At 36.0% G+C, this 26,170-nt stretch overlaps 1 protein-coding gene across 1 annotated transcript; it reads right to left on the bottom strand.

Moving 5' to 3' along the window:
- Positions 1-2,539: 2,539 nt before the first annotated feature.
- gfap (glial fibrillary acidic protein) lies at positions 2,540-15,498 on the bottom strand. Its single transcript, XM_030142125.1, has 9 exons — positions 14,911-15,498; positions 8,279-8,339; positions 8,105-8,200; positions 7,867-8,028; positions 7,354-7,479; positions 5,198-5,418; positions 4,116-4,159; positions 3,053-3,135; positions 2,540-2,874 (listed from the first exon to the last, which is right to left on the bottom strand). Exons 1-9 carry the CDS (start codon positions 15,429-15,431, stop codon positions 2,833-2,835), a joined length of 1,356 nt encoding a protein of 451 aa, XP_029997985.1. The 5' UTR covers positions 15,432-15,498; the 3' UTR covers positions 2,540-2,832.
- Between the last annotated feature and the right edge of the window lie 10,672 nt (positions 15,499-26,170).

Raw genomic sequence — 26,170 nt, forward strand, 5'->3', positions numbered from 1 at the left:
AGGAGTTCATCTGGGTTGAAATGAGGCTCCTGTGGCCGTTCCCTCGGGTCCGATCCATGGAGACGCCGTCACCCTGGAAGACCCCACTCCTGTGTTCCATCGTCAAATGTCTGCATGTGGACTAGTGCTGCCTTCACATGCTATAGGAATTATGGTAAATACTAATTCTGATCTTGAAAATCACACATGAACGCCACCTCATGTCATGATTTTCACTTGAAAACTGAGGAAAAATGTTGATACATGAGACAAAAAAATGACCATTGACCTTTTCAATATGGCGGACAGCAACAAGGGATTCATGGCCAACGATAAACACTGCTTTTATTAACGTTCTGCTGCTGTTAGATGATGATTTTACACATTTATTGTATACACAATTTGCAAAAAAAGAATTTTACAAAAAAAAAACAAAAACAAAATAAAAGACATGCATTAATCAGTTCATTAATAGCTAAACTGCCCATAGGTGTGAATGTGAGGGTGACTGGTTGTTCATTTTTTACATGTCGGTGTATGTACGTTCTTGTGACCCTCTGGAGGATAAATGACTGAATGAAAGAATTTTAAAAATGTTGTCAGATGAGTGGTTTTACCCAAATATCAGGTCACACTAAATTTAGTTTCAGCCATTTTTCATTTTGCTACGACAACAAAAGCACTTGAACACAACGCACTGGTATTTTCGAATTCACAACTGGGAAGGTTGATCTTCCCGACAGCACCTGAAGGCAGCATAAAAACCCCTCTATATGGATCTTTTAACAAAGAAGTGATGCACAAAATAAAAACAAAAAGTAAAATAGCACCAGACGGGGTTAAAACCAGCCCAGATTCACCTGTCTAACATACACAGATCCTTCACTCTCTGCTTAAAAACCAGTTCTGACCACTACTAGAACCCCACTCCCTCTTTTACTTCCAGTACCTCTTTTCACATACACGGTAACCACACAGTTTCAGCCTTCAACCTGCTACTTATTAAGCTGAACACTAAAGTCTTTTCTACATCTGCTAATCTGAAAAATCACTAAAATATCTGATCCGTCAGTTCGAGTTAAAACAGTCATTTTCAGTAGCTTCTATTGAAACAGACCATGTAAAAAGACTGGCCTGTATGGGTCAATATCACTATAAGGTGCCTTTTGGACTTTAAAATGTCCAAAAAATGTAAGATTTTCATGTTCAATGAGTTAAGTCAGTGTTTTTCAACCTTGGGGTCGGGACCCCACGTGGGGTCACCTGGAATTCAAATGGGGTCACCTGAAATTTCTAGTAATTGATAAAAATAAAATAAAAAACTTACTAATAAAAAATTTATGGTGAGTTAGCAGAGCCAATCACAATCAATAAAAGACATGACAATCTCTGAAGCTGAAACTGAAGCACTGTGGTTCAGTTTCTTTCAAATGTTCATTGTGGTCAGTTTCAGATGCTGCAGCTCTTTCATAATTCTTAGTTTGAGTTCTTGTTTGTTCAGTATTAACTGTCAGCCTTTGGACCGACTGTACAAAATTCTCCCTTTGTGCAGTAGTCTACACCTGGCTTTTCTGCCTCCGTCCACAATAATATACATTATATAGACTAAATGTCGTCTAAAATTAACGTTTATTTGCAGCATAGTATAGCAAACTATAACATGATCAAAAACAAATAAATTTTAGCAAAAATTAAAAAAAAAAACCTCTCAATTTTGAATGTCTGGGGTCGCCAGAAATTAGTGACGTTAAAATGGGGTCAGGAGCCAAAAAAGGTTGGGAAACCACTGTGTTAAGTCGACTGTATTCTGTTAGAAATGCATGTCAGTCAAACTCCCAAATTCTAAATACACTTTTTACAAGCGGACCACAAAATATGTCCACCCTGTTACTGAAAAATACATGTAAATAAGTAACAGGGTGGACAGTTGTGGCTAAAGTTAGCATTTAATGACCACATGTTGGATGTTTGAAGAAGACTGTGTAATATTCAACTAATATAGTTAGAATTTCTGAAAGGTTTTATTTTCAACCATATTTGGAGGTGACAGGGTGGACATGCTAAGCTTGACCACATCAAAGCACAAACACAAAAGGATGAAGATGTCGAAACGTAAATGTAAATGCTAAATGCTCTTGTAGACTATGTTTCCACCTCCACTGTAGACACTCAACTTGATGATGATGTCATCAGCAATGTCATCACATAGCTTTTTAGAGGGGCAGTTCCCCAAAGTAACAGGGTGGACAGCAATTTCAAGGACTCGTGTAGAATGTTAAATATTATTGTGAAAATAAAATATGAATTATCAAAATGATTTGTTTTACCAAAAAACTTGTTGAGTATAATGACAACATCTAAAAAGTATTACTTTTTTTTTTTTTTCATTCAAAAAATTAGTAAACTCACTAAAGTTAGAAGGACATGCACAAATCAGGTACATTCCCTCAAAGAAAATGATATGAACTAATAAAATCACATTTCAAGAGGTTTAAAATTGAATTGATATATGTTTAAGTATTTGCCCATTCATAAAAAAACAAAACAAAACAAAACAAAAACAGAACTTCATTATTTTGTATTGTTTTTATGGTGACAGTTCGATTCTGCACCAAAGGCACCATGTAGTCATATTGACCCATGTATTAAATCAAACTTAAAGTGAAACTGTACAAAAAATATGAATATATAATGAATGTTTTGGTAGATATTCTAAAGAAGGGGAGGCTTTAATTAAGTGATAGAAAACAAAGCCTGTAAATGATGCAGCCAAGTTGGAGTTTGAAGGAAAAAAATTAAAAAACAAAATAAAAACAAACAAAAAAATTCTATTAATTACAAAGAAATGGTTGTTTAGGGAAGATCTTTGTGTTCAGTGGTTGATTCCTTAATGATCTGTAAAGAAAAAAAAAGAGGAGGGTCAAAAATAGAAGGTGAAAACACAGTAAATCTCTGGTGAGGTTTTGTGTTTGTGGAGTCTGGCATCAGGTGCACAGACACACTGAAAACCAGCAGAGGGTCCAACACCGGCCCCTGGTGGACACCGCTGGGAGGTGCAGTGACACGCTCATACCTCCCCATCCCTGGTCTCCACAGTCCGGACCAGGATGCTCCTCTTCACATGGGCCTCAGGGGTTTTAGTGTCCAGGTTGGTTTCTGAAAATTTAAACCAAGACATATATTATAATAGTTATATTTACTGGACTAAAGGTTTTTTTTTTAATTGTCTACAGGGTTTATTTTGTTCACATTCTCAATTTAAACCAAGTTGTACTGAATTTTACTTCACTTATTTCACTAGATTTGTGAAATATTCTCCTGCTTAATCGTAAATAAAGTGTTAAAACTACAGCTGACGTTTTTTTTTTAAGTTGTTTTTGTCTCATTTTCTTTATTCTAAGTATTTGATCCTTACTATGATAATGATCAATTTTATTTTAAATGTTTATTTTTGAATATTTTGTAAAGTGAATGTACGCATATAAGAAATATTATATGACGAAAAAAAGAAAATAGTAATAACAATAGCTATAAAATAGTAGTAAAAAAAAAACAACAGGCAATTACACATTAGAAAATACTGGTAGAAATGAATAAAGGAGTAAAAAAGTAATTATGTTATAATAAGCACAGTCTATCTATCTATCTATCTATCTATCTATCTTTAGGAACAAAACATAAAGGTGAACAAAAGGCAAAAAGAAATTACAAATTTAAACAAAACACCTTAAAATATTGAAGATAATAACCAAAAAAAAAATAGAAACAACATCTTACACAATGTACAGTGAGTTCATTGTGACTCTCTTACACACTTTATGTACGAGCTTACATTGTCCAACCATTATTTTACATGACTAATGTATAGAGTCCATAAAAAAGAAAAGGCAAATTACTTAAATAATAATAATAATAATAATAATAATAATAATAATAATAATAATAATAATAACAATAATAATAATAATAATAATCACCATCATAAATTATATAAATAGTTGTGAGTCTTTAAGGCTTAAAAAAAATCAAATAAATGTGCGTGTGTGTATGTATGTGTGTGTGTGTGTGTGTGTGTGTGTGTGTGTGTGTGTGTGTGTGTGTGTGTGTGTGTGTGTGTGTGTGTGTGTGTTGCTGACCTCTAAACTGCAGGTTGGAAAAGCTCTGAACTGGAATTGTGATCCTGAAAGAACATGAAAGTGTCAATAAGTAACTGCAGTCACTGATCATAAAAACAGATTTGATTATTCATTATTGATCCTTTGGGCAGAACCCTCAGGAAATTAAGGTTCCAGTAGCAGCACAACATTGAATGTGCATATATTAGATAGATAGATAGATAGATAGATAGATAGATAGATAGATAGATAGATAGATAGATAGATAGATAGATAGATAGATAGATAGATAGATAGATAGATAGATAGATAGATAGATAGATAGATAGATAGATAGATAGATAGATAGATAGATAGATAGATAGATAGATAGATGCATCCTGTATATATATATATATATATATATATATATATATATATATATATATATATATATATATATATATATATAAGACATATTACAAGACAAATAGGAAAGATAGTAAAGATAGTACAGTAATAGTAATAACAATAGTAGTGAAAAACAGGCAATTACACATTAGAAAATACTAGTAGAAATAAATAATAAAGTAGTAATAATAATAGATAATAATTAAAAGTAATTATGTTATATTATAATATGTACAATATATTTATTTATTTTAAAAATCAGTTGTAAAAAAATTGTAATAGCACATTTGAAAGTACCAGTAGAAACAAGTGGCAAAGTACTATTACTACTACTACTACTACTACTACTACTACCACTACTAAAAATAATAATAATAATAATAATAATAATAATAATAATAATAATAATAATAATAATAATAACAATAATAAATAGCTTAGTATGTTATAATATTATAAATGTAATATAATGTGTATATTATAGCATGCACAATATGTGTATGTATGTATTTATATATCGTTTAATAATCAAGGATAAAAGTTATCATATAGTGATAACAATAATGTTAATATAGTATATTAGTATATAATAACAACAATATACAAGTACAAGTAATAATAACAATAAGAATATTTATTTATTTTTAAATAACAGCAGAACCCCTGAACCCAAACTAACTTCTTTTGCGTCCTCGTGGTCGAACCCGTCTCACCTGCTCTCCTCTCCTTCCAGCAGTTTCCTGTAGGTGGCGATCTCGATGTCCAGGGCCAGTTTGACGTTGAGCAGGTCCTGGTACTCCTGCAGGTGTCGGGCCATCTCCTCCTTCAGCGCCTGGATCTCCTCCTCCAGACGCCCCACCGTATCCTGGTAACCGGCTGTATCCATGGCGAAGCGGTCCTCCATCTCCCGGAGCTGGCGCTCCAGGGATTCATTCTGAAGGAGACGAGGACGAGACAAAGACACGAGGAGACATAATTCAGTCCAGTTTAATTAAAGGTGGACGTTTAAAGGTCACTTCTACAGTGGTGGTGACAGTGGTTCTGATATCACTGCTCTGGTCCTTCTCTGCACACACTGGTCTTACTCCAGATATGGTTTTTACAGTTTTCTGTAAATTTTCTTAAAATTTCACAATCCTTTCTGATGCAATGGGAAATTTCTACGGTAAAAACTCTAAATAGATCCAAACTTTAATTGTGCAGGAAAGTAGGATGTTTAGATTTACAACTTATAATGATTATACCCACATAAAAGCCAAAATCCAACATTTTTTGATGATTTCTGACAGTTCTGTAAATTTTTTTCATTCTAAGTTGAACTTTCTCTCAACACAAGAAAAAATCTAAATTTGTCTTAGAGAATAAGAGACAATGCACTCCTGCATCATTTCCCCTAAAAAAGAAACAGACAATTTAACAGGAACAAATAAACAAACAAAGATAAAACCCATAAACACTTCTTATTGATGTCACTTATCTGATAGATTTTTACTGTTGTACGTTGGTTCTTACACATATTTTTGTTTGTTTATGATACAAAAAAGCTCAAATTAACCCAACAGAAAATGTGTCTCACAGGAGTCAAACATACGACCCATGGGCCAAAACCGGCCCACCACTGGAGCTCCCAGGACCACTGGAGACCCCACAACCACAAGAAATCCCTCAACCACAAGAGACCCCACAACCACTAGAGACCCCATGACCACAGGAGCCCCTACAACCACTGGAGCTCCTAGGACCACTGGAGCCCCTACAACCACTGGAGCCCCCATGACCACTGGAGCCCCTACAACCACTGGAGCCCCCATGACCACTGGAGCCCCTACAACCACTGGAGCTCCTAGGACCACTGGAGCCCCTACAACCACTGGAGCTCCTAGGACCACTGGAGCCCCTACAACCACTGGAGCCCCCATGACCACTGGAGCCCCTACAACCACTGGAGCTCCTAGGACCACTGGAGCCCCCACAACCACTGGATCCCCCACAAACACTAGAGACCCCATGACCACAGGAGCCCCTACAACCACTGGAGCTCCTAGGACCACTGGAGCCCCTCCAACCACTGGAGCCCCCATGACCACTGGAGCCCCTACAACCACTGGAGCTCCTAGGACCACTGGAGCCCCTACAACCACTGGAGCTCCTAGGACCACTGGAGCCCCTACAACCACTGGAGCCCCCATGACCACTGGAGCCCCTACAACCACTGGAGCTCCTAGGACCACTGGAGCCCCTACAACCACTGGAGCTCCTAGGACCACTGGAGCCCCTACAACCACTGGAGCCCCCATGACCACAGGAGCCCCTACAACCACTGGAGCTCCTAGGACCACTGGAGCCCCTACAACCACTGGAGCCCCCATGACCACTGGAGCCCCTACAACCACTGGAGCTCCTAGGACCACTGGAGCCCCCACAACCACTGGATCCCCCACAAACACTAGAGACCCCATGACCACAGGAGCCCCTACAACCACTGGAGCTCCTAGGACCACTGGAGCCCCTACAACCACTGGAGCCCCCATGACCACTGGAGCCCCTACAACCACTGGAGCTCCTAGGACCACTGGAGCCCCTACAACCACTGGATCCCCCACAAACACTAGAGACCCCATGACCACAGGAGCCCCTACAACCACTGGAGCTCCTAGGACCACTGGAGCCCCTACAACCACTGGAGCCCCCATGACCACTGGAGCCCCTACAACCACTGGATCCCCCACAAACACTAGAGCCCCCATGACCACCAGAGCCCCCACAATCACTGGATCTCTTCAAGGAACTTTTCAGGAGTACTTTGTCGATGTAAGACTGGTTTGTAGTCGACCCACAGGTGCTCCTTTCTGTGATTTCAAGGACTTACCGACCCACGTAGAGCCTCCAGGTCACAGGTCACCACTTGGATCTGACGTCGATACTCATTGGCCTCCTGCTTGGCCTGACGCAGGGCTTCTGCATTTCGATTGGCTGCATCTGTCAGGTCAGCAAACTGTGCACAAATGAAAAGAAAACCAGGTTAGATGTGTCTGTGTAAGTTCTCATCTGCTCAGGTCATGGTTCTTCTTGGTAGTTCTTCTACAGACCACTGCCCCTACAGGTTTATAAGTCCACTTTCCCCCAGCAGCAATTACAACTGAAGAAGTCTGGTAGAGGAGAGACGAAATGTTTGTTGTTGTTGACGAGATGATTATATTTAACTGTATATTCATATCTACTTATGTTGCATTAACCCTAAAAAGTTCTATTGTTTCATTTGGACACACAGGACCGTAAACATTTAGAGTAAGAGTATTTGAAATATAGTTTCTACTTAATAATATCACCCCTTGATACATGTAGGTCCAGGTTTAGTCTATGACGGTCTGAGTCCTCTGACCTTGGACCGGTACCAGTCCTCTGTCTCCTGCATGTTGGAGGACGCCATGGTCTCATACTGGACCCTGATGTCCCTCAGAGCAGCTGTCAGGTCTGGTTTGGACACATCCAGGTCAACGTGGACCTGCTGGGCCAGGATCTGCTCCTGGAACTCACGCAACTCCTGACAAAAAGAAGAAAACATCAGGAAAACGGTAAGAGTGTGTTGAAGTTTACTGAGACGTAGAATCAGTTTTCACCTCCTCATGAATCTTCTTCAGGAAGTTGATCTCGTCCTGCAGGGCGTCGATCTTTCTCTCCAACTGGACACGATTTAGAGACGCTTCATCTACGTCCTGTAACGATGAGTGGACGTTCAGATGATTTCAGGGATTATCTGAGTGATGGAAGCGTGGCTTTGGAAACACACTCACCTGTCTGAAGGTGTTCAGGTTGTTTTCTGCGTCCTGTCGGAGTCCGATCTCATCTTGTAATCTGAAGAAAAAATGAAAACACAAAGCACAGATGATTTAGTAGAGCCACTGATCTGAAACCAGATAAAATCCACATTCAAACTGAAATAACAGCACTAGGGTTTCATTACAGCGGAGCCGATCAGTTCAGTTCAATGGATGGGAATTTAGATCCAGTTTCAGTTTGTCTGATCCACCAGATCGGGTTCTTCCAAACCTTTCACCTCCTTTTACTGGTACTGTTTCTTTTCTATGGTGAAAAATTAAGACCACAGTCATGTCAACGCTGAAAACTATGAAGATGAAGGAGTGATGGAGTAGAGCAGGGGCACTGAACATACGACCCGTGGGCCAAAACCGGCCCACCAAAGGGTCCAATCCGTGGGATCCCTGGGATGAATTTATGAAATGCAAAAATTATACTGAAGACTTTAACAATCGATGATGTTAAAATCATTTCAGTTCACAACAACTTGATCTTAAGTGGACCAAACCAGTAAAATACTATCATAATAACCTATGAATAATGACAAATCCAAACTTTTGCCCCACCCCCCGAAGGGGAGGCAAGGGGTATTGTTTTTGCTTCAGTTTGTTTCTTTGTTTGTTAACACTTTAGCAGCAAAACTATTGGTTGAATTCATACCAAACTGGGTTTACAGATTACCAGTGACCCAGAATAGATGTGATTACATTTTGGGAAAAGTAGGTCAAAGTTAATTTTTTTTTTTTTTACAAATTTTTAAAACCTTTTTTTTCCCATTTACTTTTAATGACCAAAACTTGTCTATGCTGCTTATGTCTATGCTAACATCAGCACATGCATAGACATGATGACATCAGCTGGATCGATGCCAAAATAAGCTACAATACGTGCGAGGGGCGGGGTTTGTTGTGTCTGGAACCACTTATCTTTGTTTTAGCGTAAAACAAAATGAAATGCAAATAACCTGGGAGGAAAACCTTATTTTATCTCATCTCATCTCATCTCATCTCATCTCATCTCATCTCATTAGTGTAACTGAATGTTTTTTATTGCATTAAAACAAAAAAGATAAACTTGAAGGTGTCATTATTTTTAGGTTATTATGTTATTATTTCACTTAAGATTGAATTGGACTGAATGTGGAACCTGGACTAGAATGAGTTTAACACCCCTGCATGAAAGGGTTAACTCTGCAGAGGAAAAGCAGTCGCATTAAAGCGTTCTGTGTTCTTCAGATCGGATGTACTGGAGTCCCACTGTGCAGGACTGTAAACAGATTTCAAGTGCATCCATCAGGTTTTTCCGGCGCTGTTCCTCGTGGTCCAGAGGACGTCTGGGGCTCAGCTGAAAGGACGACTTACGCATCATTACACATGATGTAACATCCACAGGCCTTTCCCACGGGATGGAGTCCACACACACACACACACACACACACACACACACACACACACACACACACCACCCTCCAGTCCATCTGCCGTATCAGTCCAGGGGGAAACATCTGTACAGCTTCATGCAGACTTGTCTGAATGGTTGAAGAAGAGCAGCAGGAATCACAAAAGTGACCTTTGACCTCCCGGGCCACAGCCAACACTTATTCTTCTGCCTTCTTTTATAGAAGCAGCAGCTGCCTGCGTGGAAATCAGAGGGCCGAGGGGAGTCTGGAGCTAATTCCAATCACTCATTCTGAAGTTTAAATTAACCCATAAGGACCCAGTGATAGTTTTGTGCCGGTTCCCACATGAATTTTTCTCTCTATTTAAGTTTTCTTAAATGATTTATCACCATTTATTATCATCCTATCATCTGTATTTTGCCATTTTCACTGTAAATCATGTATTTTCCTATATTTAATGTAGATGTTCATGAAAACTCAGAGTTAATTTGTAGGTTATCACATCAAAACAGAGAAAATTGAAGAAAACTGACTTTTTTAGCAAATATATCGATAATTGATCATAACCCCAGTGTGTCCATCCACTGTCGCTGATCCAACTCCATGGGTTTGACTGGTGAATCAATGCTGTAGAAGATGACAGTGTTTCATTATTCTCTCTATTTATTATTTTATTTGTTTTTGTTCATGTTGTCAGTTATTTTGTTTATTTTTCTACATTTTGTTGCCTTTTTTTATAGTTTTATCCTCAGTTTTGTTCAGCTTGTGGTTTATTTCATTCATTTGACTTATTATTGTGTTGCTTTATTATTAATTTTTCTTCATTTTTTTCATTACTTTGGCTATTGTTGTTTATCTTGTTGCTTATTTGATCCTTTTTTCTTTATTTTAGTACATTTTTTTGCTTATTTTTTCCACATTATTTATTATTTTGTAGTTTTTGTTTTTTTTTTAATTCATTTCTGTTTATTTTATTTATTATCATATATAAACCCAGTGTGTCCATCCACTGTCACTGATCCAACTCCATGGGTTTTACTGGTGAATCAATGTTGTAGAAAGTGACAGCATTTCATTATTCACTTTATTTAATATTTTGTTTGTTTTTGTTCATTTTGTCAGTTATTTTGATATTTTTCTACATTTTTTTTTGCCTCTTTTATGATTTTTCCTCAATTTTGTCCAACTTCCGGTTTATTTCTTTCATTTTACTTATTATTTTGATGATTTATAATTCATTTTTCTTCATTTTATTCATTACTTTGGCTGTTTTTGTTCATTTCGTTGCTCATTTGATCCTTTTTAGTTTATTTTAGTAAGTTTTTTGCTTATTATTTTCTACATTATTTATTATTTTGTTGATTTATTATTCATTTTTGTTCATTTTATTCATTACTTTAGCTGTTTTTGTTGAATTTGTTGCTTATTTGATCCTTTTTAGTTTATTTTAGTACATTTTTTGCTTATTATTTTCCACATGATTTATTATTTTGTAGTTTTTCATTCATTTCTGCTTATTTTATTCAATATTATATATAAATCAGAGTGTGTCCATCCACTGTCATTGATCCAACTCCATGGGTTTTACTGATGAATCAATGTTGTAGAAGATGACGGTGTTTCCACAGTAACTACGGAGCCTCTGAACGTCCAAATGGGTCATATCTGATGACCATGAAAAGATGAAGAACTGTATTTTACACCAATTATTGACATGTATTGATAGGATTAGTGGATCAGCAGGTATTAAACAGTTTACATCAGTAGATGGTTTTAGTCACCAGTGGATGTTTGGGTGTTTATGGGTTAAATTATACATTCATGCCGCGTGTCCACCTTAAGTAAATGCAGAAAAAGGCCTCAGATTCAGCGGGTATTCAGGGACAAGGGAACATCTGCCTGGCTGTGTGCTGGCTTTTGTGGACGGCTTCCATTGTGTTCACCTCATTCCTCGGGTCTTACTCAATGGGGACGAGGGTTCAGTCAGGATCAAGTTTGTAAAGAGGGATCCAGAAGCAAAGCTGGGCAGCTCACAGCGGTCTGCATTCCAACACATCACACACAAATCTGCATATAAATGCACATAGAAAAAAAACAGAAAAACCTCCCACTGACGTAATGTCCTGGACTGTTTGTACAGGATTTGAACTGAATTTATTTTTCTCATCCTTGTCCAAAAGCAACCGGTGCACAGCAGAATGAACCAAAACTGTGTAAAAAGACAAAAAAATAATTAAAAAGCATCTTAAGCCTTTCATGCATGAATTATGAGAACCTTAATCAAGATTTTTTTTTTCCTGAGTGTTTTTATTCCTCTTTAGGCATGAAAAAAAACAAAAACAATGATTGAATTTTTTTTTTATTTTTTTTTTTAGATCAACCTGTTTTTCATGGAGTTACAAGAATGTCCACTCAGCTACACCATGAATTTTATTCTTGAAGCAAAGAAACATTTATTTAAAACCCAATATCATAAAGTGATATGAAAGCAGTGAAATGAAACCATGTTTAATGCAGCTAATCTGATGTTTTCTCACATTTTAACATATTCTAATACTAGTTATTACTCACTTCATGGAGATAATATGCAAAAAATAAATATTAACAATTGATTTCCACTCAAGAACCAATCAAGAACAGCAAAGTTACAGTAATGGTATGAAATGCAGTTTATGAGATGATGCATAAGTGTCCACTGTGTTGGCTGATATGGAACTAAAACAACAAAACCCATGAATATACAAGATTAAAGCGGTAGAGTAACTGTCCACTGGAGTGACCAGTATGCATGAAAGGGTTAAAGTCTTGTGTGTTTGAAAGATACAATGAAAATGAATGAAAACGTGCAAAACAAAAGAGAAGACTGAAAGACATGACATAGTTTTGTTTTTATTTAATTTAATAACTTAATGCATACCATAGAGCACAGGTGTCAAACATACAGCCCGGGGACCGAATCCAGCCCACCAAAAGGGTTCAATCCGGCCCTTGGGATGAATTTGTGAAATGCAAAAATTACACTGAAGATATGAACAATCAAGGATGTTAAAACCATTTTAGGTCATTTCAGTCTAAAGTGGATCAGAACCAGTAAAATACTATCATAACAACCTATAAATAATGAAAACTGTAAATTTGTCTCTTTGTTTTAGTGTAAAAAAAGTAAAATTACACAAAAATATTTACATTTACAGACTATCCTTTTACAAAAAATGTGAATATCTGAAATGTCTTAAGACAAGTATGTGGAATTTTAATAATATTCTCCCTGTTATTTATTGTTTGATGTATTTGTAGATCCACTGTGATCTCTAAATTGTGATTCACATGTATAAATGATAAACTGAGGCAGAATATTGTGAACATTGCACTTATTTTACTAAATAATTTTCAGGTTGTTCACATTTGTTCATGTTATGTTCAAGTATAATTAGCAGATGTAAACATTTTCATTGTGGAATTTACTTTTTTCACTCAACAGTTCTTATCCTATTGTTCATATTATTTTACTGGTCCGGCCCACCTTCTGTCATATCAGGCTGAATGTGGCCCCTGAACTAAAATGAGTTTGACGCCCCTGCTATAGAGAATGACTGTTAGTATATGCATGACTTTTAATTCCAATAGTTTTTCCAAACTTACAATTTGTGCGAGTATGACAGTTATCCATGTAAATTTAATGAACACATCTTCCAATAATGAGTCAAACCGGTGTGATTTTACTATTACACTGTGTAGAATGCATACTTCTACTTCATTTGAACATTTACATTTTATATTACTTTATTGTGTGCATTTCCTTCCATTCCAGTGGACAAAAAAGTTTCCCCATATGTGTTAATTTTTCATGTTTAATCCATATTTCATACTACTTCCTTCTGGTCACTGCTACAGGTCAGTAAACTGGAAAAATGTTAAATTCAGCAGAAGTTTCATCCCAAATGCAAGAGACTGTAATGTTAGTTGGGTATGTGTGGTGGTGGGTATATGGTGGTAAAATTGTTGTATTTGCTGTTTTTTGGGCAGGTATATGGTGTGGAATTGCTGTTTTTGGGGTTTGTATTATGCCATATGTTTTTGTTTTTGGTTGTTTTTTTGTAATTGTGCCCTTTATTTAAGTCAAGGTTATTAAATCCATGTTGTCATCTGTAGTGACAAACACCAGAAGGGAATATTTTACTACTTCATGTTCATCAGGAATGTTTTATATGTCATGTTTTTATGTGTGATGCGCTGTGAACAATGTTCCTATGAAGAACAAATAAACACATCTATTTATCCATGTCTATGTTTTTCACAAATTTATCCCTGAAGATTAATAAAGTATTTCTGATTCTGTTTATGACAAACTGGAGGATGAGGTGGTATGTTAAGAGTTGAGGTTCATTACTTACAAAAGATCTAAGGGACTTGACTTTTCATGTATTCTGCTGACAGGAAGCTAAACGATAGACTGTTGTGTGGAGAAGGGGTGGGATTAAATGAGTCCAACTTCCTCCCACTCCTTTTCAAATGAGCAAATGAAGTCAGGTATATGTATAAGTTTTTTTGTTTTTTGTTTTCTTCCATGACTTCTTACAACCTGTTTTATTTCTAAGGACTAAGTAAGTAAACTAAACTAAAAAAAAAAAAAAAAAGTTTAATTTCATTTTCCTCCTTCATAATTTAAATAAACTCTTAAAAATCTGGTTGGATTTGCTATCTATCTATCTATCTATCTATCTATCTATCTATCTATCTATCTATCTATCTATCTATCTATCTATCTATCTATCTATCTATCTATCTATCTATCTATCTATCTATCTATCTATCTATCTATCTATCTATCCATCTATCTATTGAAGTCACAGGTGTCAAACATACGGCCTGCGGACCAAAACCGAACCTCCAAAGTTAGTTAGTTTAGTTTACTTACTTAGTCCTTACAAATAAAACAGGTTGTAAGAAGTCATAGAAGAAAACAAAAAACAAAAAAACTTATATATATACCTGACTTCATTTGCTCATTTGAAAAGGAGTGGGAGGAAGTCGAACTCATTTAATCCCACCCCTTCTCCACACAACAGTCTATCCTTTAGCTTCCTGTCAGCAGGAGTCCAATTCGGCCTCTGGGATGAATTTGTAAAATGCAAAAATTACACTGATGATATCAACAATCAAGCAAAATCTTAAAAAAAAAAAAAAAAGTGCTGTTTTGGCTCCTACCTCTGCTTCAGGGTTGCCAGGTCTGCAGCCAGGTTGTCCCTCTCTATCTCCAGCCGGGCCTTTCCAGAGGTCAGCCCGTCCACCTGCCTCCTCAGGTCCCTCAGCTCCTCCTGGTAGATGTCTCCGAGCCGACTGGGTTCCTTCCCCTTCAGCTGGTTCAGCTCGGCCACCAGGACCTTATTCTGCTGCTCCAACAGACGCACCTTCTCGATGTAGCTAGCGAAGCGGTCGTTGAGGCCCATCATCTCCATCTTCTCGTTGGTGCGGGTCTCCTTGTACTGGGCCTTCATCAGGGAGTCCGCCGAGAAGTCCAGCCGGTCTGCGGGACTCCCCAGCAGCAGGGCCGAGCTGGCCGAGCCCAGGGAGATGCGGGACACGGGGCTGGAGTGGGTCAGGTTCCTGGGGGTCCCGTGCCAGGAGAGGCGGCTGGAGGAGAGGCCCCCGATTCGGACGCCGGCGCCGCTTGAGCCCTGAGGCCCGAAGCGTTTCCTGTAGGAGGACTGGACTCTCTGGGTCTCCATGACTGAGGATTGAACTGGATCAGAGCACAAACAGGGCTTTTATAGGGACAGGCGAACCCCCCCAAGCCTGAACAGAGAGGCCACTGGGTGGGGCAGAGAGAGTGAGTGAGTGGGGGGGGGCAGTGAATGGGACAAAAAGGGCGAGCGAAGGGGTGGTTTATATGACACTCAGCGCTGTGGGCCAGGGATTGTCTGTGCTCGTCCACTCAACTCCAAATGTCTCCTGGCTTCTCCTCCTCCTCCTCCTCCTCCTCCTCCTCCTCCTCCTCCTCCTCCTCCTCCTCCTCCTCCTCCTCCCTGACTCACTCTCTTTCTCACTCTTACTTTCACCCCTTTTTGTCTTTCTCTCTTTCTTTCTGTTCCAGCTGAATGAAAAGGAATTTGTGTGACAGGCTTTGGCCTCCAGTTCGACCACACATGCAAAAAAACAGAATCTGAATTTGACCAAAGGGACGGAGCTCACTGGAAGAAAAAAAAAAAGAAAAAAAAAAAAAAAAAAGAACACCCCACTTAATAAGAAAACAGGGTGATAATTAAGGAGATAAATTCAAACCAAAACAAGAGTAAAACTAAATGCACTATGTGGCACATGAACAACAAACCAAACCTGCATTGGTTCCCATTCACACAACAAACACAAACACACAAACAGCTGCAGCAAAAAAACACAAAAACAAAAAAAGACAACTCAGTTCCATAAAAGCATCACTAGATAAAGCACTTTACAGTGAGAGCAGTTTACATTAACCTCCTCAGACCCAGCTGTGGGTTTTCTGTCCACATTTGTGGACAAGAGTTTCACAACTTTATACAAAAAAAAAAGAAAACTGTCCACCACAAAGGACATTCCATAAAAATTTTAAAAACTGCATCTGAAAAAACTGTTGCATCATGATGTTTCCAATATAGGCACTTATTTAATAAAAAAGAAAAAAAGCTTGTACTTTGTTGACATTTCCTGGGTCTTAGGAGGATTAAAAATATATGAAGTCACAGTTTTTCACAATGCATTCTCAAAAATTTTGTTAATAATTGTAAAGACTGTATGTAACAGATAATACACAGTGGTGGTCAAAATTATGACAGCATTAGGAATATTTAAGAGGTTTCATCTGTTTGGTTTTTTTTCTTGTCTTTTTATTCAGTTCAATTCAGTTTTATTTATAGAGCACATTTCATGCACATGCAGACTCAATGTGCTTCACAACAGGTGTATGACATAAAAAAAAACCCAATCAAATCAATCATAAAAAGGAGAGTGCAATTGTCAGTAAACAATCATATGTACACACACTCACATTCACACACCTGCAACCACACATGCGCACATGTACACACAACTCAACAGAACGCTGTCGAAAAAAAGGTGCATTTTTAACCTGTTTTTAAAAATGGCTACTGTTGGAGCAGGTCTAATTGTATCAGGCAGAATGTTTGATTTTTATTGGCCATTAAAACACCCATTAACCCATAAAACCCAAACATCCACTGGTGACCTAAACCATCTACTGATCTGAACTGTTTAATACCTGTTGATCCTCTAATCCTATCAATACATGGAAATAATTGGTGTAAAATTTAGTTTGTCATCTTTTCATGGTCATCAGATACGACCCATTTGGATGTTCAGAGGCTCTGTAGTTACCATGGAAACACTGTCATCTTCTACAACATTGGTTCACCAGTAAAACCCATGGAGTTGAATCAGTGACAGTGGATTGAAGCTCTTATTTTCAATAGATTTAAATGAACAAAAAGGAATAAAAAAAAACAAAACAAAATAACAAATGTGAAAAAACTAAGCAACATTTTTTTTACTAAAATAGAATATAAATTATTAAATAAGCAACAAAATGAACAAAAACAGCCAAAGTAATGAATAAAATGAACAAAAACGATGAATACATCAACAAAATAATAAGTAAAATAAATGAGATAAACCACAAGCTGAACAAAACTGAAGAAAATGCCATTTTAAGGTTATGCCTCAACTTATTATTTCTACGTGTGCATTAAACACAATGTTACACAAATATTTAGTAACGGGAAGAATATTGTTAGAATTGCACATAATTTTCTTCAAACATTTCAGGTTGTTCATATTTGTTCAGGTTATTCACATTTTACTGTTAAAGGATAGTTTGTAAATGTAAATATTTTCATAGTGTTATGTTTGTTTTTCAGATTATTGTCATATTCTTCTGCTTATCATTATTATTATTATTATTATTATTATTATTATCATCATCATCATCATCATCATCATCATTGTCGTCGTAATTATTATTATTATCATCATCATTATTATTATTATTATTATTATTATTATTATCATTGTTGTCATCATCGTAATTATTATTATTATTATTATTATTATCATCATCATCATCATCATCATCATTGTCGTCGTAATTATTATTATTATCATCATCATCATTATTATTATTATTATTATTATTATTATTATTATTATTATTATTATTATTATTATTATTATTATTATCATTGTTGTCATCATCGTAATTATTATTATTATTATTATTATTATTATTATTATTATTATTATTATTATTATTATTATTATTATTATTTTACTTTGGATGATACTGGTCTGTATGTGGAACCTGAATTAAAACCAGTTCACCATCAATGACTGTTAATATCTTCAGACTTCAGGTCCCAGACTGGACCCCTTGGTGGCCCTGTTTTGGCCCATGGACCATATGTTTGACGCCCCTGGTCCAATGAGACTGTTGGACTCTGAGGTCTCCAGGAGGACAGTTATTAGACAAAGACAGACTGATGTGAAGATGAAGATGAGGCTGGGGGGGTGGGGGGTTCAAAGACCTAATGTGAACCCCAGGAGGACCATCACAGTCTGCGTTACAAAACCTCTTCATCCATCACCATGACAACCACAGCGCCGGCAACGTCACAGATCCTCAGCGGAGTGTTTTCTGACTCCGGCTCGAATACGATGTGATTTGTGGAGATGAGATTGTGACTCTGACTGTTTTCCTTCTGGAAGAAAAAGTCCCTGAAGAGAAGAACGATTAAGTTCAGGACACGATGAGAGTCTGAGCTGCTGTCGGCACCAGCTCTGTCTGATTGTGTACGTTCAACATGGAGTATTGTCCCTGTTTGAGTCCAGTTAATGTTTGGGTTACGCTGGTTCATAAAATAAGGTTGTGTTTCATAAAATGATGAGTTTTATAGAATATTTTTTGTTTTGTCAAATGTACATTTTATAAACATTTGATAAAATATTCAAAATTTTGTTCTATAAAATGTTGTGTTTTGATGTTTTGTCAAATATTTTTGAGTTTGATTAAATGTACTGAATTGTAAAACATAGATTCTGTACAATCTTAAAGTGTTTTGTGAAATGTAGTTTTATAAGAAGTTTTTTGTGACATGTTGCTGTGTTTTGTGAAATATTAAGTTTGATAAAATACTATCTATTTGGGACATTTTGTTCTGTAAAAAGTATTTTTGAGTTTGGTTAAATGTTTTGATTTGTAAAACATTGCTTGATTTTGTACTTGTAGCTTGTAGTGTTTTGCGAAATGTAGTAGTTTTTTGGTGATATGTTGCTGTGTTTTGTGAATTTTTTTGTTTTGCAAAAAGAATTTTAGAATTTTTTTTTTTAAATATATTTGCCAAATTTTGTTGTGAAAATTTTGTTGTAGTTTTATAATCATTTTTGTGTCACGATGCTGCCTTTTGTGAAATATTTTTGTGCTTTATAAAATTTGTTTTACCAAATTTTTTATATTTGCCAAATTTGGTTGTGAAAATTTTGTTGTGGTTTTGTATAAAGGTTTTCTGTGTCATGTTGCTGCATTTTGTCAAATATTTTTCTGTTTTGTAAAATGTGTTACATTTGCCAAATTTTGTTGAGTAAGATTTTGTTATAGTTATATATTTTTTAGTAAATACAAATGATATCAAGTGTAAATGTCTCCAGTCCAGCCCTGATGAGGAGATGACCCAAACATAATGTCCACATGCTGATCAGGATCTTCTTCTGGATCTGGAACTGACCGAAAATTTAACATGGGCTCTTATGGGGAAAAACTTTCAATCGTCTTTTTCTCCCAAACTCCAGTTCTGATTGACTTCAAACTTGGTATACAGCTTCTGTATGATGATGTCAACACAAGGGATTGAAATTATTTCAATCCGGATCTGATTCTGGATTTGGTGCCACTTTGAAAAATTTTCCCATTATAACAGATAGGAAGTGGATTGATCCAATAAATCAGTATCAATGATATCAAGTTGGAATTTGAATTTTTTACAGATCTGATTGGAATATGACCAAAACATGGGCTATTTCTGTAATAGAATAAATACACAGAACTGGGTGAGAATAAATGGCATCTGGATACATTTCCCAAAGCTTTTCATTTGGCCGGTAAGATACAGGGCCATTGGTCCGATTTTTAAGTTTTACTATCTGCTGAATTACCTTTTTTTGTTGTTTTTGTGTCTATTCCTTCTTACTTTTTCTTGTTTTGTATCTTAATGTATCCTGAGATAAAATGAATGTTGAATGAATGAATGAAAATGACCTGAAAAAAAAACAGTTCTGGAGTACATTTGAAAGCTTACTTCTGACATGATCGGAGGTGGAGGCACATTTCAACGTGCTGTTGCTACAGGTTGTAAAACCACAACACTGTGGAAACATAAAGGCCGTCTTTGTTAGCGGCTCGTAAAATCGCAGGGAGTGGAAACCGTCGGTGCTGGGACGCAGTGAATAAAAACCTGTTTGATTTTATTATCTAGCCTCTGAGTGTTGTTTCTGTAGAAGAAGAAAGGCAACAACACAGTGCCTTGAATTCCAATTGGAGTCTGTTAACAGAGGTTAAATGAGATGGTGCACTGTACGTCTGGCAGAGGTTTGTTGATTTAAAGGCCTCCGTCTCTAAGGGTCGATGGTGCGGTTGCATCATTAAGGTGACACTAATTGTTTCTGGGCTCTGGATGTTTTACACAATCACCAGCGTTGCCTCAGATCTGGTCACTGAGGAAATCTGCCGTGAAGATTAAACATCCACACACAGAGCAGAAAAGGCCGGACCGGACTCCTCCCCTCAGCGGCTGGAGTCACCGAGCGGCCAAGTCAAACAGCTGATTCATGCGTCCGACGGGAGGAGACCGTCTGGTCTGTTGGGATTACAAGGAAGAGGAGAGCAAGGCAGAATCTTAATGCGGCCTGGACCCAGACTGAGCAGGCCCACGTGTCATGGCTGCCACCGTCTGTGTACGATCTGGACAGTTTACAGCCAAATGTTTTTGAGTTCAGTCAAATGTTCTGATTTGGAAAACACTGTTTGAGTTTGAACAGTCTTCTGGTGTTTTACAAAATGACATGTTGCTGTGTTTTCTGAAATATTTTTGTGTTTGGTGAAATATGTTTTAAATTTTTTATATTTGACACATTTCATTGTGTAAAATTTTGTTATGGTTTTATAGAAGGTTTTTTGTGACATGTTGTGTTTTGTGAAATATTTTTGTGTTTTGTAAAATGTGTTTTATAATTTTTTATATTTGCCAAATTTTGTTGTGTTTTATTTATTTATTTATTTATTTATTTATTTATTTATTTATTTATTCTGGTATTTTACACAAGGTATTTTTGAGTTCAGTCAAATGTTCTGATTTGGAGAGCACTGTTTGATTTTGTACAGTCTTGTGGTGTTTTACAAAACGACATGTTGCTGCGTTTTGTGAAATATTTTTGTCTTTTGTAAAATATGTTTTATATTTTTTATACATGTTCCAAATTTCATTGTGTAAAATTTTGTTGTGGTTTTATAAAAATGTTTTTAAAAAGTTTTTTTGTGACATGTTGCTGTGTTTTGTGAAATATTTTTAAATTTTGTAAAATATGTTTAATACATTCTTATTATTTGTCAATTTCACTGTGTAAAATTTTGTTGTGGTTTCATAAAAATGTTCTATAAAGGTTTTTTTGTGACATGCCGCTGTGTTTTATGAAATATTTTTGTATTTTGCAAAAGTATGTTTTATATTGTTCTATATTTTTCAAATTTCATTGTGGAAAAGTTTGTTGTGGTTTTATAAAAAGGTTTTATAAAAGTTTTTTGTGACATGTTGCTGTGTTTTGTGAGATATTTTTGTGGTCTGTAAAATATGATTCAATTTTTTAAAAAATATTTTTACAAATTTCATTGTGTAAAACTTTGTTGTGGTTTATAAAAAAGTTTTTTGTGACATGTTGCTGTGTTTTGTGAAATGTTTATGTATTTTGTATGTTTGTCAATTTTGCTGTGTGAAATTTTGTTGTAGTTTTATAAAAATAAATAAATAAAAAGGTTGTATGAAGGTTTTTTGTGACATGTTGCTGTGTTTTGTGAAACATTTTTGTGTTTTGCAAAATGTAATTTATAATTTTTTTAGATTTGCCAAATATTTATTTATTTATTTATTTACTCATTCTGTCATTTTACACCCAGAATCCCCATTGTGAGCCCCTCAGCCACTGTTGCTCAACTCTCCTGGAGGATAAATGTACGTGGACACAAACCAACCCAATCCTGCCCAAAGAGCTGGAAACACAACAGCTGTTCTTTGATCGACACATCTAAGTCCAGGGACCTGTTATTGACCTGTCAGACTGGGATGCTGCTCACACCAGACCTGACAGTAACTTGGCAAAAACATGGCATTGGTTACTGCTTCACTTTTACACGGTGGTCCAAACAGTTCACAACACAAATTTAAAAACTGAAAAAACTGATCCAAAAGTTACATGTAAATACTGATGTTTCTGTCTCTAATCCTCATGAACAGGACATCTAACAGCTGTAGACGTGATGTGTCCCAATATTTATGTCCAAATAGTTTATAAACATCAATATTTCCTATTTTTTCACGATATAAATCTGTATTCTGACATTAGTCATTATTGTTTTGTATCCCAGACCCCTGTTAGAAAAGAAACACCTGAATTCAGCGTGTCCACATACTTTTGTCCATATTGTTTATAAACATTAACATTTTCATTGATTTGTTCATTTTTGTACTTTTTGTTGATTATTTTCTTCATTTTTGTTCATTTTATTGATTTTTTTTTTTTTTCATTTTGTTAATTTGTATGTGATTTGTTGATCATTTTGTTCATTTTTGTGCATTTTGTTGATTATTGTGTTCATTTTTGTTAATTTTATTTCTCATTTTTATTCATTTATATGTGATTTGTTGATCATTTTGTCCATTTTTGTGTATTTTGTTGATTATTCTGTTCATTTTGTTGATTAGTTGACCAGTGCTTCTGTTTTATCATTTTAATGTTTAATATTTTTATTATTTTCATATATGTCTTAAATTTAGCTTCTTTTAATCAGTTCTTTTATATCTTTTTAATGTTTCTTATTCTCCGGTGTTTCATCAGAGGGAGCCCTCCATGCCGGGGGGCGGCTGTGGACTCCGGGGGCTCTGGTGCCTTCTCTCACTGGGGTCCGCTCCTTTCTGGTGGGTGGGGGTCCCAGTTGGCCCTCTCCCGCTAGTTGGGATGCGGGGCTGTGTTGCTGGTGCCTGGTCGCCGGGGTCGGCGGCTGCCTCCTGGTGCGGATGGCTCCCTGAGACAGCGCCTCCTAAATTGATCTTTTACCTTTACTTGTACATTTTTGTTCTGGTCTACCCGTGCTCAGTCAGTCTTCTTAAGTATGTGTGAGCTTGTGGGTTTGCATGTATATGTGTGTGTGTGTGTGTGTGTGTGTGTGCGGGTGAGTGGGTGGGTGTGGGTGGGGGGCGGTACTGATTTTTAAACTGATATGTAAAGCACTTTGTGCTACAGTTTTAATGTATGAAAAGTGCTATATAAATAAAGATTATTATTATTATTATTATTATTATTATTATTATTATTAGTTTTTCATTTTTGGAAATTAATTTGTGATTTGTTGATTATTTTGTTCATTTTGTTGGTTATTTTAGTCTTTTTACTCATGTATTCATTTACTCGGAGCACCCAGGACCCCAAAAATAGTCATCTCAGATCCATCCTCCAGGACTAGAAATTAAGAAATTAACCAATGTACTGATATTTATCCCATAATATAAAACTCTATTCTGACATTAGTCCTTCTTGTTTTGTACCCCAGACCCCTGTTAGAAAAGAAACACCTGAATTCAACATGTCCACATACTTTTGTCCATATAGTTTAGAAACATCAATATTTTCATTGATTTGTTCATTTTTATAGATTTTGTTGATAGTTTTGTTCATTTTTGTTCATTTTGATTTTTTTTTCTTTCATTTTTGTTAATTTATATGTGATTTGTTGATCATTTTGTTCATTTTTGTACATTTTGTTGATTATTTTGTTCATTTTGTTGATTAGTTTTTCATCTTTGTAAATTTATATGTGATTTGTTGATTATTCTGTTTATTTTGTTGATTATTTTGGTCTTTTCACTCATTTACTCGGAGCACCCAGGACCCCTAACATAGTCATCTCAGATCTATCCTCCAGGACTAGAAATTAAGAAACTAACCATTGCAATCATATTTATCCCATAATATAAAACTCTATTCTGACATTAGTCATTATTGTTTTGTATCCCAGACCCCGTTAGAAAAGAAGCACCTGAATTCAACATGTCCACATACTTCTGTCCATATAGTTTATTATTAATCCTGTTCTAACACCCCCCCCCCCCCCCCCCCCCCCCCCCCCCCCCCGTGGACCCGGTCTGGTTTCCAGGACAGTTGTGGTTTGTCCAAACTCAGTGAGTCCAGTAAATGAAAAGACTGAGCTCATTGTTGGCAGGAAGACACCACTTGTTTTTTTCTCTCTCTCTGTTCCTGGGTTTTGTTTCTTCCTCTTTTTTTTCACTCTTTCAATCGTCTCATGAGGAAAAACAGGAGGCAGAGATTTGTACGATGGGTCTGAAAACTGAGAGAAGGAAAACACACTGTGGAACAAAAGGCCTTTTTCTGAAACTAGTGTTTATTGTCCTGATACAGTCATCTGTTGGACTTAATTTACTGTAGCTGATGCTAATGCTCACAGATTAATACCATTACAATAGGACCAGTCAGTGGGTGGGACATCCACTATATGGACAAAAGTATGTGGACACGTTGAATTCAGGTGTTTCTTTTCAAACAGGGGTCTGGGATACAAAACAATAATGACAAATTTCATAATATAGTCTCATATTGGGATAAATGTCATTGCACTGGTTGGTTTAAATTGTTATATTGATGTATAAAATGATATAGACAAAAATACTGGGACACATCATGTCTATAGCTGTAAGATGTCCTGTTTATGATGTTTTAAGATGGGTGCTTCGATGTAACTGGGTTTATTTTGGTACCTTTTTGGCACTTTTCCAGCTTTTTAGACCCAAAAATAAAAGGTAAATGCAAACATATTTCCCCTCAGGATGGACCTAATGATGACCTCAGATAAATGAAAAAAAATTATACATTTGCTCTGAGCCATCCCATAATTATTATTTTTTTTTTTTATAAAATATTGGGAGCAAAAATTGGACCCAAATATGGACATTAAATCTCCCTAGGTGTCAGTGCATTAGATGTGAAAACATGTGTATAAATGGTCTTCTATAGACTCTGAATAAAGACACTGTGTTAAATGTGTGGATCCTAGTGGTTTTTCACACATGTGGGTTTTTCATCAGTCTCAGTCTCATTCCAGGTTTGGTGTGGAACCCATCGTGTCCACAGGTGTTACATGCAGAACCTGAACATTTAAACATATAAATCATCAATGATTTTTCAACAGTGGTCATTTTTGTGAAACACTCCGCCTTGGATAATTAATTCAATTCCTAAAATGTACCTGTGAGAGAATAAAGAGATATTAAAAAAAAAAAAAGTAGCGTGTAATTTTCGTGTCCTTTTGACCGTGTTACATGCAGATTTATATATTAAATATAATGTAAAATAATACAAAAATGTGTTTTATCTGAAAAATGGTTTCTCTTTTATCTCAGTAAGTATTTTTTTTTTTTTAAATAGACCCAAAGTGCTTCCAAACCTGTTTTTAGGACCAGTTTCATAGAAGCATCCAGATACAAAAATCAATATTTCCTTAAAGTTTAATGTGAGATTTTTATTCCTACATGAGATGTGAAGAAAGTAGATAGTTGGCTGTGGTAGAAAATGATTATTTACAGTCAGAGCACAAAAAATATTTTAGAAATTTAGTGGCAGAACATTTAAAATCAGAGGCAATAACAAAAAAAAAAAAAAAAAAAAAAAAAAAAAATCAGTGTTGAGAGAAATTAAGTAAAAACCATCTCTGAAATGAGAAGCTAAGGCATAATATTGTTAAAATTGCTCATTGTTTTCATGGTTGTTCATGTTATTCACATTTTTAAAGGATGATCTGCAGATGTAAACATTTTCATAATGTAATTTTACTTTCTTCACACTAAAACATAGAGAAAAGATTGTAGTTGTCTATTTTATGTATTTATTTTGCTTTCATAATCTTGATGTCTTCTGGTAAATATATTTACATGTTTAGGTTTATATTTAAGTTGAGGGTGGGAACTTGTGTTCAAAAACAGTAAAAATGTAAAGACTGTATGATGCATCCGTGTAATGCTGTTAAAAATCCACAAATAAAATTATAAAAAAAAAAAAAAAAGATTGTAGTTGTCATTATTTATATATTATTATGTTATTATTTTACTGGTCTGACCCCCTTCAGCTCATATTGGGAGGATGT

The sequence above is a fragment of the Sphaeramia orbicularis genome, chromosome 8 (genome assembly GCF_902148855.1).
Source record: "Sphaeramia orbicularis chromosome 8, fSphaOr1.1, whole genome shotgun sequence".
Taxonomy (NCBI): domain Eukaryota; kingdom Metazoa; phylum Chordata; class Actinopteri; order Kurtiformes; family Apogonidae; genus Sphaeramia; species Sphaeramia orbicularis.

Bases quoted from the DNA above. Each gene is read 5' to 3' on its own strand.
- gfap (XM_030142125.1), bottom strand. From the start codon at position 15,431: ATGGAGACCCAGAGAGTCCAGTCCTCCTACAGGAAACGCTTCGGGCCT. The intron at 8,340-14,910 runs GTAGGAGCCAAA...TTTTTTCTTCAG, and splicing joins CTGGCAACCCTGAAGCAGAG to ATTACAAGATGAGATCGGAC. The intron at 7,480-7,866 runs GTCAGAGGACTC...ATTTGTGCACAG, and splicing joins AGGACTGGTACCGGTCCAAG to TTTGCTGACCTGACAGATGC.